Below are 18,304 nucleotides of genomic sequence, written 5' to 3' on the forward strand. Positions count from 1 at the left end.
AGGGTGGAGAAGCAGATGAGTACTTGCTGTGTGTGCTCATACAAGAAACAATTAATGCTTAACTAAAGTGAAAGCAGCTACAAGTTGGTGCTTCTCACTCTCTCCACCCTTGGAAGCAATCAATGCACAACCAAAGTGAAAGCAATTACAAGCTGATGCTTCTCACCTCCCCCCCACACACACGCACACACAAATTAGTCTACTCTCTTCAAAAAATTCAACTCAACCAAAAGTACAGAATACACCCACTACAAAATTTACCATCCAGATTTGCCAAATCTTAATACTACTATATTAACTTTGCAAATCTGGAGCTTCTGATTCAGTAAGTCTGGTTGGAGCCTGAGAATTTGCATTATTTTCTTCCTCCCTCCTTCCCTCCCTCCTCTCCCTTCCCTTCCCTTCCCTTCCCTTCCCTTCCTTTCCCTTCCCTTCCCTTCCCTTCCCTTCCCTTCCCTTCCCTTCCCCCTTCCCCCTTCCCCCTTCCCCCTTCCCCCTTCCCCCTTACTCCTTACTCCTTTACCTGAGATGGGGAGATAGTGAGGCAGATTTCCTGCATGCACCCGACTGGGATCCACCCGGCAATCCCATCAAGAGCTGAACCTCCAGTACAGAGCTATTTTTAGCACCCAAGGCTGATGTACTCCAAGGGAGCTATTGTCAGTGCCAGGGTCACATTCGAACAATTGAGGCACTGGCTGTGTGTGGAGGGCAAGAAGGGAAGAAGGGAGGGGAGAGAAGGAGATAGTTGCTTCTCCTGTGTGTCCTGACCAGGAATCAAACCCAGGATGTCTGTATGCCAGATTGACACTCTATCCACAGAGCCACTGGCCAGGGGATAATTTGCATTTCTTATGTTTTCCTGTGATACTGATGCTACTGTGCCAAGACCTTTTATTTTATTTTATTTTTTTAATAAGTGCACAGCCTGACCTCTGGTGGCGCAGTGGATAAAGCGTCGACCTGGGAACATTGAGGTTGCCGGTTCAAAACCCTGCACTTGTCTGGTCAAGGCATATATGGGAGTTGATGCTTCCTGCTCCTCCCCCCTTTCTCTCTCTCTCGCTCTTTCTCTCTCTCTCTTCCTCTCCCTCCCTCCTCTCTAAAATGAATAAATAAAAATAAATTCTTTAAAAATAAAGATTGTGAAAGAATCTAAAAAAAAAAAATAATAAGTGCACAAACGCAAGAGGGTGGGGGGGGGAGAGAGGGACAGACAGGAAAGGAGAGAGATGAGGAGCATCAACTCATAGCTGTGGCATCTTAGTTGTTCATTGATTGCTTTCTCATGTGTGCCTTGACTGTGGGGGCACCAGCCGAGCCAATGACTCCTTGCTCAAGCTAGCGACCTTGGGCTCAAGTTGGTGAGCCCTCCCTCAAGTTGGATGAGTTTGTGCTCAGCCCGGTGACCTTGGGGTTTCCAACCTGGGTCCTTAGTGTCCTAGGCCAACGGCCACCATCTAGTCATGCTAGGATCTCATTTTTGAGAACTATATACTATTGGTTTAGCTGTATTTCCTTTGCAGTTTATTTTTTTTAACGTTTATTTACAGCTAGTGTTCAACTTACAACCACGATTGGTTCAGACAGACTGGCCGTAACACGATTTGGTCGTAAGTTGAGTAGGCTATATGTACAGTACTGTGAAATGATGTTATAAAAATCTTTGTCATATTTTATCATAATTGTCTTTCATTGTTATATATCATAATTTTCTTTTTTCATTTTATGCCATTTTATCATCTCTATACCATTTTGTTTCTTATTTTTACATTCATCAAGTTTAAGTAAAACACTGCATTACCAGTACAACTGGTTTAATATTTGCAAAGACAATTTCCTCTTGGTAGACATCTTGGGAGGGATTTGATGAAAAATATCCAAGACACAAAACACAAATTGCTGTACCGAGTCTGGGATAACAGTTGAAATGGCGCATGCGGAGATGATAGTGCTGCCGGAAGCTGGTCCGCACTGTCGTACGTCCAGCTAGGCAATGCTTGTGCTGCCATACGTGGAGCAGTCGTGGCTAGCGATTGTGATCGTAAAGTCGAATGGTTGTAAGTTGCATAGGTCATAAGTTGATCAATATTTGTACTGATTTTAGTAAGAGGTGGGGGAGAAAGAGAGAGAGACAGGAACATTGATCTGTTCTTGTATGTGCCCTGACCAGGAATCAAACTGGCAACTTCTGTGCTTTGGGACAATGCCCTCTCTAACCAATATCCAGCCAGGGCTCTTTGCAGTTTAATCGTCTTAAAGTAGGTTCTGCTTAATTTCCTGGGCATCAGATAGGTTCTCAGACACTCTAAGTTGTACTTTTCTAGTATTTTAGATCCAGGCTAAAGAAGCATGATATAGTAAAACATTGTGTAGTAGAATACCACATACTTATTCTGCTAATTATTAATATTGGGTTAGATACTTTGTATCTTATTTTCTAATAAAATTGAAAATTGGTCTCTGTGATCTCTTTTGATTTTGAAATTATAATTCTTTGAATTATAATCTGCTTAAATCTTCTATCTTGATTATTACCACCAAGATATGAAGATTAATATGACAATATTCTGAACTATTAAAATTTGACTTTAGTGCCATTTTTCTATGAAATTGATTATAATTTGTTTATTTTTTGTATTTTTCTGAAGTTGGAAACGGGGAGGCAGTCAGACTCCCACATGCGCCCAACCTGGGTCCACCTGGCATGCCCACCAGGGGGCGATGCTCTGCCCATCTGGGGCGTTGCTCTGCTACAGTCAGAGCCATTCTAGCGCCTGAGGCAGAGGCCACAGAGCCATCCTCAGCGCCTGGGCCAACTTTGCTCCAATGGAGCCTTGGCTGTGGGAGGGGAAGAGAGAGACAGAGAGGAAGGAGAGGGGGAGGGGTGGAGAAGCAGATGGGCACTTCTCCTGTGTGCCCGGGCCGGAAATCAAACCTGGGACTCTCGCATGCCAGGCCGATGCTCTACCACTGAGCCAACCGGCCAGGGCCTGAAATTAATTATAACCTCTCATTTTCCCATTTTGTTCCTTCCATGTTATGCCCATAGGGGGGGAAACAAATTTCTACGAAGTTGTCTGTGTTTTGTTTTGTAATTGTTAAGATGGGGAAAGAGGGTTATTTAAAAATAGCTAACAAAAGCATTTATTTTTACCAAGTAATGACCTAACTTGAACACTTGAGGAATACCGTGGGGAAAATATGTGTATTTTTTTCAGGACTACCTCCCTTCAAAGAGTTAGGAAAGGTGTTTTTCTTTTTGCTTAGACATATCTAAGGTTTTTGGAGGGTTTTAGTGTTCTAGTTAATAATGTTCATTTTAAATAAAGTTAATCCTTAGGAAAATTGGTGTTCTTAAGGAATAATATAAGGTATTGTTATTATCCCTGTGTATCTCTTCATTAGAAATCATATTCCTGAGCCAGAAAGATAATAGTTGGAGATGTATTAAAAAGTTCATAGAGGCCTGACCTGTGGTGGTGCAGTGGATAAAGTGTCAACCTGGAAACACTGAGGTTGCCGGTTCAAAACCCTGGCTTGCCTGGTCAAGGCACATATAGGAGTTGGTGCTTCCTGCTCCTCCCCCTTCTCTCTCTCTCTCTCTCTCTCTCTCTCTCTCTCTCTCCCTCCCTCCCCCCCTCTTCCTCTCTCCTCTCTAAAAATGAATAAATAAAAAAATTTTAAAAAAAGTTCATAGAAAGTTCAAAATAATTCTTATAAGGTTTTGGGGCTATTTGAATTAATATGAGAAACATTTAGGGAAGTTGCAGAGAATCAAAATTGTTTTTAACCCTTAATCTTTAAAAATATTAGTTTTATATACCTAGAAACAAGGGTAATATATAGCATCAAAGAAATTTGTGTGTGTGTGTGTGTGACAGAGACGGAAAGAGACAGAGAGAGGGATAGATAGGAACAGAGACAGAAAGGAAGGGAGAGAGATGAGAAGCATCAGGTCTTTGTTGGGGCACCTTAGTTATTCGGTGATTACTTTCTTATATGCCTGGAGGGCACCAGCCAAACCAGCAACCATGGGTTCATGTCTAGGATTCCATGCTTAAGCCAGCAACTCCATGCTCAAGCTGGTGAGCCGGTGCTCAGGCCAGATGAGCCCACACTCAAGTCATTGACCAAGGGTTTCAAACCTAGGTCCTTAACGTCTTAGTCCAACGCTCTATCTGCTTGCTACTGCTTGATCAGGCTTTTTTTCTTTTTTCTTTTTCAATTAAGTGAGAGCAAGGGAGGCAGAGAGACAGACTTCTGCATGAGCCCTGCCCAGGATCCACCTGCCAAGCCCCTTATGGGGTGATGGGGCATTGCTCTATTGCTAAGCAACCCAGCTATTTTTAGTGTCTGAGGCAGAGGCCACAAAGCCATTCTCAGCACCTGGGGCCAACTTGCTTGAATCCATGAGCCATGGCTGTGGGAGTAGGGGAGAGAGAGGGAGAAGGGGGAGTGGTAGAGAAGCACATGGTCACTTCTCCTGTGTGCCCTGACTGGGAATCAAACCCAAGACTTCCACACACTGGGCAGATGCTCTACCACTGAGCCAACTTGCCAGGGAGGATATAAAATCTTTTTAGAAATTGGGAAATCTCGCTCAGTTGGTTAGAGTGTTATACTGTTGTGGGTTTGATCCCTGGTCAGGGTACATACAGAAACAGATCCATGTTTCTCTCTAAAAATAAGTAAAAATTAAAAAAGGAAACTTTATGAGGTTTCTCTACCTTAACTGTCAAAAGCTCTCTTCTCTCTTTTTAAATTTATTATTTTTTTAATGAGAGGAGGGTAGGCAGAGAGAGACTCCCATATGTTTCCCGACCGTGATATACCTAGCAAGTCCACTAGTGGCGATGCTCTGCCCATCTGGGGCCCTTGCTTGGTGGCAACCAGGGTCATTTTTTTTTTTAGTGCCTGAGGCAGAGATCTTGGAGCCATCCTCAGTTCCTGGTGTCAACTCGCTCTAATGAGCCTTGGCTGCAGGAGGGGTGGAGAAGGGAAAGAGAGAGAAGTGAGAGGGGGAGGGGAGGAAAAGCAGATGGACGCTTCTGTGTGCCCTGCCTGGGAATTGAACCTAGGTCATCCACATGCCTGGCCCGACACTCTACTACTGAGCCAACCAGCCAGGGCTTCCTTCGTTTTTTGTTTTGTCTGAGCCCTACTCTCAATCCTAGTAATGTTTTGGAGTTTTTTTAGAATAAAAAATTAAAGAAATTAATGTATAAGTATAAAGCCAAATCTTAAAACAAAATGCAGCCTGATATATTGGGGTATTTTATTTTGCGGCAAGTCATTTGTGTGGATCAGGCTCTTTATCAAATTTTAAGATTCAGCTTTTTCATCTTGCTGCAGAGACATATTTTGTAGTTTTTGTGTTTATTCAGTGTTTTCATTATTTCAGTTATCTGACAAGTGGTTACAACTATTAATAGGTATTTTATTTTTATTTTATTTTTTTTAAATTTTTTTAATTAATTAATTTATTTTTTTATTTATTCATTATAGAGAGGAGAGGGAGAGACAAAGAGAGGGACAGAGAGAGAGAGAGGAGAGACAGAAGGGGGGAGAAGCTGGAAGCATCAACTCCCATATGTGCCTTGACCAGGCAAGCCCAGGGTTTCGAACCGGTGACCTCAGCATTTCCAGGTTGATGCTTTATCCACTGCGCCACCACAGGTCAGGCGATAGGTATTTTATTTTAATCCAAAATTTCAGTCAGTAACTGGTCATTTTTTTTTAAATAGGAAATAAATACACTTATAAAAGTTAAAAGGTATAAAAGGAATATATACAGTTTCCATTTTTACCCCCAAAGCGAGTTTTCCTTCCTGAGACAAGTACTGTTAACTAGGTTCTTGAATGTTCTTCAGAGATATTTTATGCATATACAAAGATGGTTGGATATATGTTTGTTTCTTTATTTTTCTGAAGTGAGAAGCAGGGAGGCAGAGAGACAGACTCTCTCCGACCGGGATCCACCTGACATACCCAACAGAGGGTGATGCTCTGCCCATCTGAGGCGTTGCTCCATTGCAATGGGAGCCATTTTAGCGCCTGAGGCAGAGGCCATGGAGCCATCCTCAGCACCCGGGCCAACTTTGCTCCAGTGGAGCCTTGGCTGCGGGAGGGGAAGAGAGAGACAGAGAGAAAGTAGAGGTGGAGAGGTAGAGAAGCAAATGGGTGCTTCTCCCTATGTGCCATGGCCGGGAATCAAACCCTGGACTTACACGCCTGGCTGATGCTCTAGCACTGAGCTAGCCAGCCAGGGCTGGATATATGCTTTTTAAAAATAAAGAGCTTTGAGATATATATTACATACAATAAAATTCAACAATTGTAAGTATCAGTTTTGGTTTTGATAAATATATACACAGTCATGCAATTTCTACCAAAGTCACGATCTAGAACATTTCTATCACACCCACATTTTCATTATGTTTTTTTATAGTCAGTCTCCTTCAACTCCCTCTCTGCCGCCCCTGGAACTATTATTGATGTTTTCTGTCAATATAAAATTGCCTTTTCCAGAATGTCATATCGATGCAATCATACAGAACGTAGTCTTTTTATGTCTTAACTACTTTCTCTTAGCATATTTGCCTTGAACCAAGGAAGTGTTGAATGAGTGTATTAAACATTTATTAGCCTAAGTTTGGTTAGATTCTTTTTTTTTTTTTTTTTTTGGTGGCAGAGACAGCATCAGAGAGAAGGACAGATAGGGACAGACAGACAGGAAGGGAAGGGAGAGAAGAAACATCAATTCTTTGATGCGACTCCTTAGTTGTTCACTGATTGATTTCTCATATGTGCCTTGGCTGGGGGGGCTCCAGCAGACCGAGTGACCCCTTGCTCGAGCCAGTGACCTTGGGCCCAAGCTGGTGAGCCTTGCTGAAACCAGATGAGCCCGCGCTCAAGCTGGCAAGCTCGGGGTCTCGAACCTGGTTCCTCCACATCCTAGTCTGACGCTCTATCCACTGCGCCACCACCTGGGTTAGATTCTTAAAATTAATTATACTGGCTCATGAAATGGACTGATGGATCTTATATTCAGTTTGAATAAGTTTAGCCCTCATTGTTAAACCTTGATGTTATTCAGTATGGAGAAAGGTGACACTTGAAACAAAATGTTAAGAATAAATCACAAATAAATTTTATTTAATGAACATGGCAGTACTTCATCATATAATAGCTTGTTTGATTCAAATTATATATTTTTTTAAAAAAAATGGTGAGTGCAGTTAAGTGAGAAAGGATAAAGCAGGCTCAGTTAGATGGCATCTATCTTCTGTGCAAAATAGGAGACAGAGTTGTCTGACAGAAAAAGAAAAGGCAGAGGGAGGAGTTAGGAGTTTTTTAATTTATTAATTTTAGAGAGAGAGGAAGGAAGAGATAGAGGCAGGAACATCGATCCGTTCCTTTATGTGTCCTGACTGGGATCGAACCCGCAACTTCTGTGCTTCAGGACAATGCTCTCTAACCAAGCTATCTGGCCAGACCCAAAGTGTGTGTGTGTGTGTGTGTGTGTGTGTGTGTGTGTATCTATATATATAGATAGATAGATACACACACATACATACAGTGTGTCCGTAAAGTCATGGTGCACTTTTGACTGGTCACAGGAAAGCAACAAAAGATGTTAGAAATGTGAAATCTGCACCAAATAAAAGGAAAACCCTCCCAGTTTCTGTAGGATAGTGTGGCAGCTCATGCACATGCGCAGGTGATGACGTTACACTGTGTATACAGTGGAGCAGCCCAGGGCCATGCCAGTTGAGATGTGGACGGTACAGAGAAAAGTTCAGTGTGTTCTGTGGCTCGCTAAATTCGAATCTGTGACCAAAGTGCAGCGTGAATATCGGCGCGTTTATAAGGAAGCGCCACCATATAGGAATAACATTACTCGGTGGGATAAGCAGTTGAAGGAAACCGGCAGTTTGGTGGAGAAACCCCGTTCTGGTAGGCCATCAGTCAGTGATGAGTCTGTAGAGGCTATATGGGATAGCTACCTGAGGAGCCCTAAAAAAATCTGTGCGTGAGCCCACATCAAACTGCACTGAATAGGTATGAAACTGGGAGAGTTTTCCTTTTATTTGGTGCAGATTTCACATTTCTATCTTCTTTTGTTGTTTTCCTGTGACTGGTCAAAAGTGCACCATGACTTTACAAACACACTGTGTGTATGTGTGTGTGTATAATATATGTATTATATGTGTATGTGTATATATATGTATATACATATATATTATTTCTTAGAAAGAGACAGACAGAAAGGAAGGAAGGGAGATAAGCATCAACTCATAGTTGCAGCACTTTAGTTGTTCATTGATTACTTCTCATATGTGCCTTGGCTGGGGTGAAAGCTGAGCCTTGCTCAAGCCAGCTACCTTGGGATCAAGGTGGATGAGCCCATGCTTAAGGAGGTGGCATCAGGGTTTAGAACCTGGGTCTTCAGTATCCCAGGTCAGCGCTCTATCCACTGCACCACCACCAGTCAGTCGACCTTTGTGTTTTAAATCAACATTCTTGGTTATACTTGACCTATATTACAAACATTTTGGAATTGGAATTATATATAATTTAATTTTCTTAAGATGGGCAAGGAATCTCTGTTCTAGAGAGGTAGAAAATTGAAAATTTGAGATACTTGAGAAAGTAAATATTGTTAAATCTTTATCTCAATCTGAGCACTAAAAAGACAAATTTTATATTTCTGTGCTTTTATTCTTTGTCCTCCAACCTTACAGATTGGATAAAACCAACTAATTTATTTATTTATTTTTATTTTATTTTTTTATTTTTTTTATTTTTTCTCATTTTTCTGAAGCTGGAAACAGGGAGAGACAGTCAGACAGACTCCCGCATGCGCCCGACCGGGATCCACCCGGCACGCCCACCAGGGGCGACGCTCTGCCCACCAGGGGGCGATGCTCTGCCCATCCTGGGCGTCGCCATGTTGTGACCAGAGCCACTCTAGCGCCTGAGGCAGAGGCCACAGAGCCATCCCCAGCGCCCGGGCCATCTTTGCTCCAGTGGAGCCTTGGCTGTGGGAGGGGAAGAGAGAGACAGAGAGGAAAGCGCAGCGGAGGGGTGGAGAAGCAAATGGGCGCTTCTCCTGTGTGCCCTGGCCGGGAATCGAACCCGGGTCCTCCGCACACTAGGCCGACGCTCTACCGCTGAGCCAACCGGCCAGGGCCCAACTAATTTATTTTAAATATTTTATTTATTGATTTTACAGAGAGAGAAGAGAGAGGAGGAGTGTAGGGAGAAGTATCAGATCGTGGTTGCTTCACTTTAGTTGTTCTTTGGTTGCTTGTCATATGTGCCTGGGCAAGCCCAGGGTTTCAAACCAGCAACTTCAGCATTCCAGGTCAATACTTTATCCACTGTGCCACCACAGACCAGGCTAAAACTGGAGAATGTAATGTACCAAACTGAATCATTGAAAATTTAACCAAGTCTGACCCCAGCGGTGACGCAGTGCATAGAGCATAGGCCTGGGATGCTGAGAATTCAGGTTTGAAACCCTGAGGTCGTCAGCTTGAGCACAGGCTGATCCAACTGGAGCAAGGGCTCACCAGCTTGACGTGGGGTCACTGGCTTGATTGTGGGATGATAGAAATGACCCCCTGGTTGCTGGCTTGAAGCCCACAGTCTCTGGCTTGAGCAAGGGGTCACTGGCTCAGCTGGAGCACCTCGGTCCAGGCACATATGAAACAGCAATCAATGAACAACTGAGGTGCCGCAACTATGAGTTGATGCTTCTCATCTCTCTCCCTTCCTGTCTGTCTGACCCCATCAGTCCTTCTCCCCACCCTTTTCTCCCGCTTAAAAAAAAAAAAGGTAACTCAGAAGAAAGGACTTATCTCTAAATATGCAAGTTAAAAAGTATACAGGGGGTCCTTGGGTTATGTCACAGTTATTTTCCTGCAATAGTGACTTAACCCAAACTTTCTTTTTTGGTGTGTGTGTGGGGGGGTGACAGAGACAGACAAAAAGGGAGAGAGATGAGAAGCATCAATTCTTCGTTGCAGCACCTCAGTTAATTGATTGCTTTCTCATATGTGCCTTGACCAAGGGGTTACAGCAGACTGAGTGACCCCTTTGCTCAAACCAGATGAGCCCGTGCTTAAGCCAGCAACCTTGGGGTTTTGAACCTGGGTCCTCTGCATCCTAGTCTGATGCTCTGCGCCACTGCCTGGTCAGGCTTAACCCAAATTTTGATGTTAGTCAAAACATACCCACCCTAACTCACTTACCTATCCTAACACAGTTGTAAAATCATAATCTAGAACAGTGGTAGTCAACCTGGTCCCTACTGTCCACTAGTGGGCGTTCCAGCTTTCATGGTGGGCGGTAGCAGAGCATCCAAAGTATATATAAATAAAAAGATAGTAAGTTGTTTTATAAAGATTTATTCTGCCAAACTTAGCGAAAATCTGACATAAAGTACTTGGTAAGTAATTATTATTATATGCTTTAACTTGCTGTAACTCTGCTTTATAAATTTTATAAAGTAAAGTTACTTCCCTACTTTATAAATCATCATTACTATGGAACCGTTGGGTGGCTAGAAAATTTTACTACTAACAGAGATACAAAAGTGGGTGGTAGGTATAAAAAGGTTGACTACCCCTGATCTAGAACATAAAAACACAAACCACAGGAAAAGAATACTGCATATTGTTCCGCCACACGCAACCAAACTAGTTTGTTTGCACACGTAGTCCATAAGTATGATGCTAATAGCATAAGCCGAAACACGCCTCAATTTTTTAAAGTTTTTATGAGAGGGAGCATCTTTTTTTTTTTTTTTTTAAACAGAGAGAGAGAGGAATAGACAGGGACAGACAGACAGGAACGGAGAGATGAGAAGCATCAATCATTAGTTTTTCATTGAGCATTGCAACACCTTAGTTGTTCATTGATTGCTTTCTCATATGTGCCCTGACCAGGGGCCTTCAGCAGACTGAGTAACCCCTTGCTCGAGCCAGCGACCTTGGGTCCAAGCTGGTGAGCTTTTGCTCAAACTAGATGAGCCCGCGCTCAAACTGGCGACCTCGGGGTCTCAAAACTGGGTCCCCGGCATCCCACTCCGACACTCTATCCACTGTGCCACCGCCTAGTCAGGAGAGAGGGAGCATCTTAAACTTGAAATATCATATGTGGAGACTGTCGTAACCTGAGGACCCTCTGTATACTATTTGGAATATTAAAACTATAACTGTTAACTCATTAATAAGATTTTAAATAGTTTTTTTTTTCTTTTTGTATTTTTCTGAAGCTGGAAACGGGGAGAGACAGTCAGACTCCCACATGCGCCCGACCGGGATCCACCCGGCACACCCACCAGGGGCTACGCTCTGCCCACCAGGGGGCGATGCTCTGCCCCTCCAGGGCGTTGCTGTGCCGCGACCAGAGCCACTCTAGCGCCTGGGGCAGAGGCCAAGGAGCCATCCCCAGCGCCCAGGCCATCTTTTGCTCCAATGGAGCCTTGGCTGCGGGAGGGGAAGAGAGAGACAGAGAGGAAGGAGGGGGGGTGGTGGTGGAGAAGCAAATGGGCGCTTCTCCTATGTGCCCTGGCTGGGAATCGAACCCAGGTCCCCCGCATGCCAGGCCAACGCTCTACCGCTGAGCCAACCGGCCAGGGCCTAAATAGTTTTTTTAATAGTTTTATAATATTGGAGATTAAACCCGCAACCTTGGTGCACTAGGACCATGCTCTATTCCATGAACCATTCTGTCATTGCTCATGAGTCTTTGTTGAAAACTAATAAATGCAGTTTTTACTTTTAAAACAGTATTTGTGGCTCTCTAGTACAAAATTGTGTTTATCTTCCTTATACACTGCTCACAAAAATTAGGGGATCAGGAAACATGCTGATACTCCAGTACTTTCAGCCTTTTTTTTTTTAATTTAGAGAGTAGAGAAAGTGAGAGGGGGGCGGGGAGAGGAGAAAGAGAAAGAAAGGGGAGAGGAGCAGGAAACATCAACTCCTATATATGCCTTGACCAGACAAGTGCAGGGTTTTGAACCAGTGACCTCAGCGTTCCAGGTTGACACTTTATCCACTGCGCCACCACAGGTCAGGCTCAGTCTTTTATATAGTGCATTTTCACCAATGAAATAAAAGTTGGTTTTGCATCTCATTTGCATAATTGAACAACTTTCTTTGACTTGTCATTTGCTTTTCTGATGTTCTTGTTTAATAAAAAAAAAGTCAAATGCTTCTTTATCACTTCATATTCATTTTGAAATATTCCCTAGTTTTTGTTTTTTTTTTTGTTTTTTTTTTTATTTTATTTATTTATTTATTTATTTATTCATTTTAGAGAGGAGAGAGAGAGGGAAAGAGAGAGACAGAGAGGAGAGAGAGACGGGGGGAGGAGCTGGAAGCATCAACTCCCGTATGTGCCTTGACCAGGCAAGCCCAGGGTTTTGAACCGGCGACCTCAGCATTTCCAGGTCGACGCTTTATCCACTGCGCCACCACAGGTCAGGCCCCCTAGTTTTTGTGAGCAGTACATTTGCCTACTGAACAATAAGCAAAAATGACCCACTATTTAAATCATACGTTTGTATTCAAGAATCTAAAATACTTTAACCTACCCATCTCTGACTCTGAAGCAATGCTCCTAAAAGAGCTTTACTGGTGGGACAGAGAATATTGGTAACAGTGAAAATTTGTGTTAATGGGTAATAGATTTATATTGAATACATTTTTTTTCCCTCCTTTCTTAAGGAATTGAATGACCTGGCACGGGACCCTCCAGCACAGTGTTCAGCAGGTCCTGTTGGAGATGATAGTAAGTATTTAAAGGAATGTTGAAGTAAAAGTGCTTGACAGTTTGCCTCTGGGGAATTTTGAAACTGATAAATATACATCTCCTGAAGTTATTTTGGGTGAAAATAATTTGCTATAGAAAAGAGGCAGTGTTTACCCTTACTTACCTGTGAAAGATGCAGTTGTTTGTATATCTCATAATCTTCTGTATTTTTCATTACATTTTGAACCTCTTTCGCCAGACATTGTCTGTGTAATTCTTCTGGCCCCTTCCTACCTTTCCTTCACCCTACTTGGGTATTTTGGGTTGGAATATATGAGCTTTTACCTATAACTAGGTATCATTCTTCAGGTAAGATAATGCTCGCTAAGGATGATTGCGTGTCTGTGTCTTTCTACTAGCTGATACTTGTGAAGACAGGTACAATTTTCTTATTTTTAATGCCCAATTTAGTTGCTTAGTCCTGTCTAAAATAATTTATTAAATCTTCTCACACATGTTAGATAATAATTTTCCTTTTGTTCCACTTTCACCATAGCTTTTCCCCGATACCATCTTCTAGCCTTTTTTAAAGGGAAGATACTTGGTTTTTTTCTTTTCTTTTTAAATTTTTATTTATTGATTTCAGCAAGAGAGGAAGGGGGAGAGAGAGAGACAGGAACATTGAGCTGTTCTGTCCCTGTATGTGCTCTGAGTAGGGATTGAACCAAAGGAAGATATTTGAATAAGTCTGATTTTTGATACAAAACTAATTCACAGATAAAATGTAACATTAAGCTAATAAAAAATGTACATACTTGTAAACATTTGTGTAAGAGAAGTGTATAGGTTAAGACAAGTAAACATGAGGTTATGTTAGCTTGTATTTAAAATTATATTTTCCTGGTGTTTTTTAAGAGTGGTGTTTTCAGTTTGCTAAAGTCTTAAGAATTAAAGCAAGACCTTATAAGGATTGCTTTACAGATAAAACATATAGGTGTTATAAATGATAAGACTAAGTACATGTGATAAATAATCCCATTTACATTATTATTTTCAGACCTGTTCAAAAAGAATAACTGTAGTATTTGATACCAAAAAGGACAGGCCAAATAAGCTTCACAATCACAGTTATCTTGGGTGAGTGTAGGAGAGGTAGAGGTTCTAAAGAAAAATCTAGTGAGAGATTCTTGGAGGTTCCCAAAGTGAACGCATACTCAAGTTTTCTGGTTCTAGTTTTGACATTTCACAGTATTTTAAAATACAGTGGCTTTCAACCTTTTTATATTTGGGGGCTGGTGAAAATAGAATTGTTTTGGTAACTGCTAAGGCAGAAATTACCCTGAGCATAAGCGCATTTGACTTAAGATTATTGGGTCTATAATAACACAACAGCAGGGTGGTTAACTCTCATGGACTGGCACAAAAGTTTTGGTGGACCAATCTGAGGACCAGTGGTTGAAAAACACTATTATACCTGCATTCATTCATATGCTCTTTCAATTGAAAAAGTAGTTTTATTTAGGCAAGTCCTCAAAGTTGAGAATAGCTGATCATTAGTTAAAAGTGTTTGAAGTTCTCTTCAGTTTGCTAAAATAATTTGCCTTTGCTTCTGTAATAGTTAATACTATCATATTTCATCTTCAGATAGAAAAGTTGTTACCCTGGAGAGTTAAATAAAACTCCCCCAACTATAAACAATAAAAGAAAAAATTGATAGATTAGAATCCATCAAAATTTAAAATTTAAGAAAGCAAAAAGATTCAGAGAATGGGAGAAAATTTTTGCCTGTCATAATTTTTGGTAAGGAATATTTATCCAAAATATATTGCTAAAAATTGACCCTGGCTAGTGGTGCTAAAGTCACTGGTCAGATGTTGGGGTCACTGGTTGGATTCTGCAGGCACCAGCTTGACACTGAAGTTGCTGGTTCGAACTCAGTGGAACTATGAGTTGATTCTTCTTTTTGCCTCCCTCCCTCTTTTTTTCCCTCCCTCGTCCCCTTTCTCAAACATAGAAAACTAAATAATATAAAGATAAACAACCCAATTTAAAAATGGACAAAGGACATGTGGAAGTCCTGGGTTTGATTCCTGTCCAGGGTACACAGGAGAAGTGCCCATCTGCTTCTCCACCCCTCCCCTTCTCCTTTCTCTCTATCTCCCTCTTCCCCTCCCGCAACGCTCCATTGGAGCAAAGTTGGCCTGGGTGCTGAGGATGGCTCCATGGCCCATGCGTCAGGTGCTAAAATGTCTCCCATTGCAACAGAGCAGTGCCCCCTAGTGGGCTTGCCTGGTGGATCCTGGTCAGGCACATGTGGGAGTCTGTCTCTCTGTCTCCCCGCTTCTCACTTCAGGAAAATACCAAAAAAAAAAAAAAAAAAAAAAAAAAGGACAAAGGATCTGAATAAGTATTTCTCCAAAGAAGATGGACAAATGTACAGTAAGCACATGGAAAGATGTTCAGCATTATTAGTCATAAGGGAAATGCAAATCAAAACCATATAGAGATTCCACTTTATACCCACTGGGGTGGCTAGAATAAAAAAGTCAAATAGCCTGACCTGTGGTGGCGCAGTGGATCGAGCATCGACCTGGAATGCTGAGGTCGCGGGTTCAAAACCCTGGGCTTGCCCAGTCAAGGCACATATGGGAGTTGATGCTTCCTGCTCCTCCCCACCCTTCTCTCTCTCTCTCTCTCCTCTAAAAAAAAAAAAGTCAAATAATAACAAGTGTTGATGAGCACATGGAGAAAATAGAACTTCATACATTGCTGATAGGAAAACAAAATGATACAGCCAGTTTGGAAGATAACCTAGCATGTCCTCAAAAAGTTAAACATGACTCAGTGAGTTCATTCCTTAGTTATATATCCAAGAGAAGTAAAAACACATGTCCACACAAAAACTTGTGCATGAATGTTTATAGAAGCATTATTTATAATAGTTAAAAAGTATAAACAACCCAAATGTCCAACAACTGATGAAGGGATAAATAAATGTTGGTTTTTAGAGCTCTGGCTGGATAGCTTGGTTGGTTAGAGCATTGGCCTACAGTGCAGAGTTTGCTGGTTCGATCCCTTTTCAGGGCACATACAAGAACCTGCTCCTTCCTCTCGCTAAAATCAATAAATATCTAATTTTTTTAAGTGAGAGGAGGGGAGATAGACTCCTGTATGTGCCCAGACTGGGATCCACCTGGCAGCCCCTGTCTGGGGCCGATGCTGGATTCAGTCGAGATATTTTTGGTGCCTGAAACTAATGCACTTGGACCAGCCTAGCTATCCGCAGTGCCTATAGCCTATCCTTGAACCAATTGAGCCACTGGCTGAGGGAGAGATGGAGAAGACGGGGTCTTTTTTGCCCTCACCAGGAATCAAATCCATGATGTCCATATACCAGGCCTATGCTATCCACTGAGCCAACTGACCAAGGCCAATTGCTTTTAGTAAATTCATTTTAATATGTTTTTATTTGTCATTCTCTGGTGGCTTGTAGATTCTAGATCATTCCAACAGGAGACAAATATCATTCATCTCTGTTGTTACATTAGCAATTTTCTTTATTGTTTTCCCTTCTGTTTTAGAATCTTAGCCCTATGTATGTATATTTTTGTTCATTTTTCTGCTGGCACGTTTGAACCTTTGTTTATAAGGGTGAAAACAAGTAAGTTAGTCATTAGATAAGGTTAGCATTTGAGTGGTAATAGGTTTTTATTTAGAGCTTTGAATGCCAGCTGTATACATCCATTTAGTTCTTCTGTGGAATATTAAACAGACATGATTTACTAACTAGGTAGATATGACTTATACAAGAAGTAGCCTGTTTGCTCATTAACAAAATAACACATAATAAGTCCTGGCGAGGATGTGGAGAAAAGGGAACCCTCCTGCACTGCTGGTGGGAATGCAGACTGGTGCAGCCACTGTGGCAAACAGTATAGAGATTCCTTAAAAAATTAAAAATGGCATGACCAGGTAGTGGCGCAGTGGATAGAGTGTTGGACTAAGATGCGGAAGAACCAGGGTTCGAGACTCCAAGGTCGCCAGCTTGAGCACGAATTCATCTTGCTTGAGCAAAAAGCTCACCAGCCTGACCTCTGGTGGCGCAGTGGATAAAGCGTCGACCTGGGAACCTGAGGTTGCTGGTTCAAAACCCTGCACTTGTCTGGTCAAGGCATATATGGGAGTTGATGCTTCCTGCTCCTCCCCCCTCCCCCCCCCTCTCCCTCCCTTCTCTCTAAAATGAATAAATTAAAAAAAAAAAAAAAAAAGCTCACCAGCTTGGACCCAAGGCCGCTCGCTCAAGCAAGGGGTTATTCGGTCTGCTGAAGGCCTGCGGTCAAGGCATATATGAGAAAGCAATCAATGAACAACTAAGGTGTAGCAACCAAAAACTGATGGTTGATGCTTCTCATCTCTCTCTGTTCCTGTCTGTCCCTATCTATCTATCTCTCTGTCCCTGTAAAAAAAAAAATTTAATTGATTAAAAATGGAACTGCCTTTGACCCAGCCATCCCACTTTTAGGAATATATCTTAAGAACACCAAGCCACTGATTCTAAAGAAGAAATGCACCCCCCATGTTTATGGCAGCATTGTTCACAATAGCGAAGAACTGGAAACAGCCCAAGTGTCCGTCAGTGGACGAGTGGATTAAAAAGCTTTGGTACATATATACTATGGAATACTACTCAGCCATAAGAAATGATGACATCATTGCCTGACCTGTGGTGGCACAGTGGATAAAGTGTCGGCTTGGAAATGCTGAGGTCGCCGGTTCGAAACCCTGGGCTTGCCTTGTCAAGGCACATATGGGAGTTGATGCTTCCAGCTTCTCCCCCCTTCTCTCTCTCTCTCTCTCTCTCTCTCTCTCTCTCTCTCTCCCCCTCTCTCTCTCCTCTCTAAAAAATGAATAAATAAAATTTTTTTAAAAAGTTAAAAAAAGAAAAAGAAATGTGATGACATCGGATCATTTACAACAACATGGATTGACCTTGATAACATTATACTGAGCGAAATAACTAAATCAGAAAAAAACTATATGATTCTGTACATAGGTGGGACATAAAAATGAGACTCAGAGACATGGACAAGAGTGTGGGGGTTACGGGGTGGGGGGGAGGAGAGGGAAGGGGTTGGGAGAGAAGAGGGGCACAAAGAAAACTAGTTAGAAGGTGACAGAAGACAATTGGACTGTGGGTGATGGGAATGCAGTATAAGCAGATGTCAAAATAACCTGGAGATGTTTTCTCTGAACATATGTACCCTGATTTATCAATGTCACCCTATTAAAATTAATTTTAAAAAAATAAAATAAATTGTACTTGGGGGGAAAATTGACAAATGTAAAATAAATATATACATACATACATACATACATACATACAAAAAAGCAGTGGTACATATACACTATGGACTGCTATGGGGCCATGAAAAAGAAGGAAATCTTACCTTTTATGACAACATGGATGGACCTGCAAACTATTATGTTAAGTGAAATAAGCCAGACAGAGAAAGAAAAATATCATATGACCGCACTC

At 41.9% G+C, this 18,304-nt stretch overlaps 1 protein-coding gene across 2 annotated transcripts in view; it reads left to right on the forward strand.

The window, feature by feature from the left end:
* The window catches only part of UBE2D2 (ubiquitin conjugating enzyme E2 D2), a 67,393-nt gene that overhangs the window by 34,887 nt on the left and 14,202 nt on the right, over positions 1-18,304 (forward strand). For both annotated transcript variants that reach the window (XM_066272671.1, XM_066272670.1), the window contains exon 2: positions 12,744-12,807. In XM_066272671.1, the coding sequence (XP_066128768.1) occupies position 12,807 (1 nt within the window). In that variant the 5' untranslated portion in view covers positions 12,744-12,806. The remainder of the gene's footprint in view (positions 1-12,743; positions 12,808-18,304) is intronic.

Source organism: Saccopteryx bilineata, chromosome 4 (genome assembly GCF_036850765.1).
Source record: "Saccopteryx bilineata isolate mSacBil1 chromosome 4, mSacBil1_pri_phased_curated, whole genome shotgun sequence".
Classification (NCBI taxonomy): Eukaryota; Metazoa; Chordata; class Mammalia; order Chiroptera; family Emballonuridae; genus Saccopteryx; species Saccopteryx bilineata.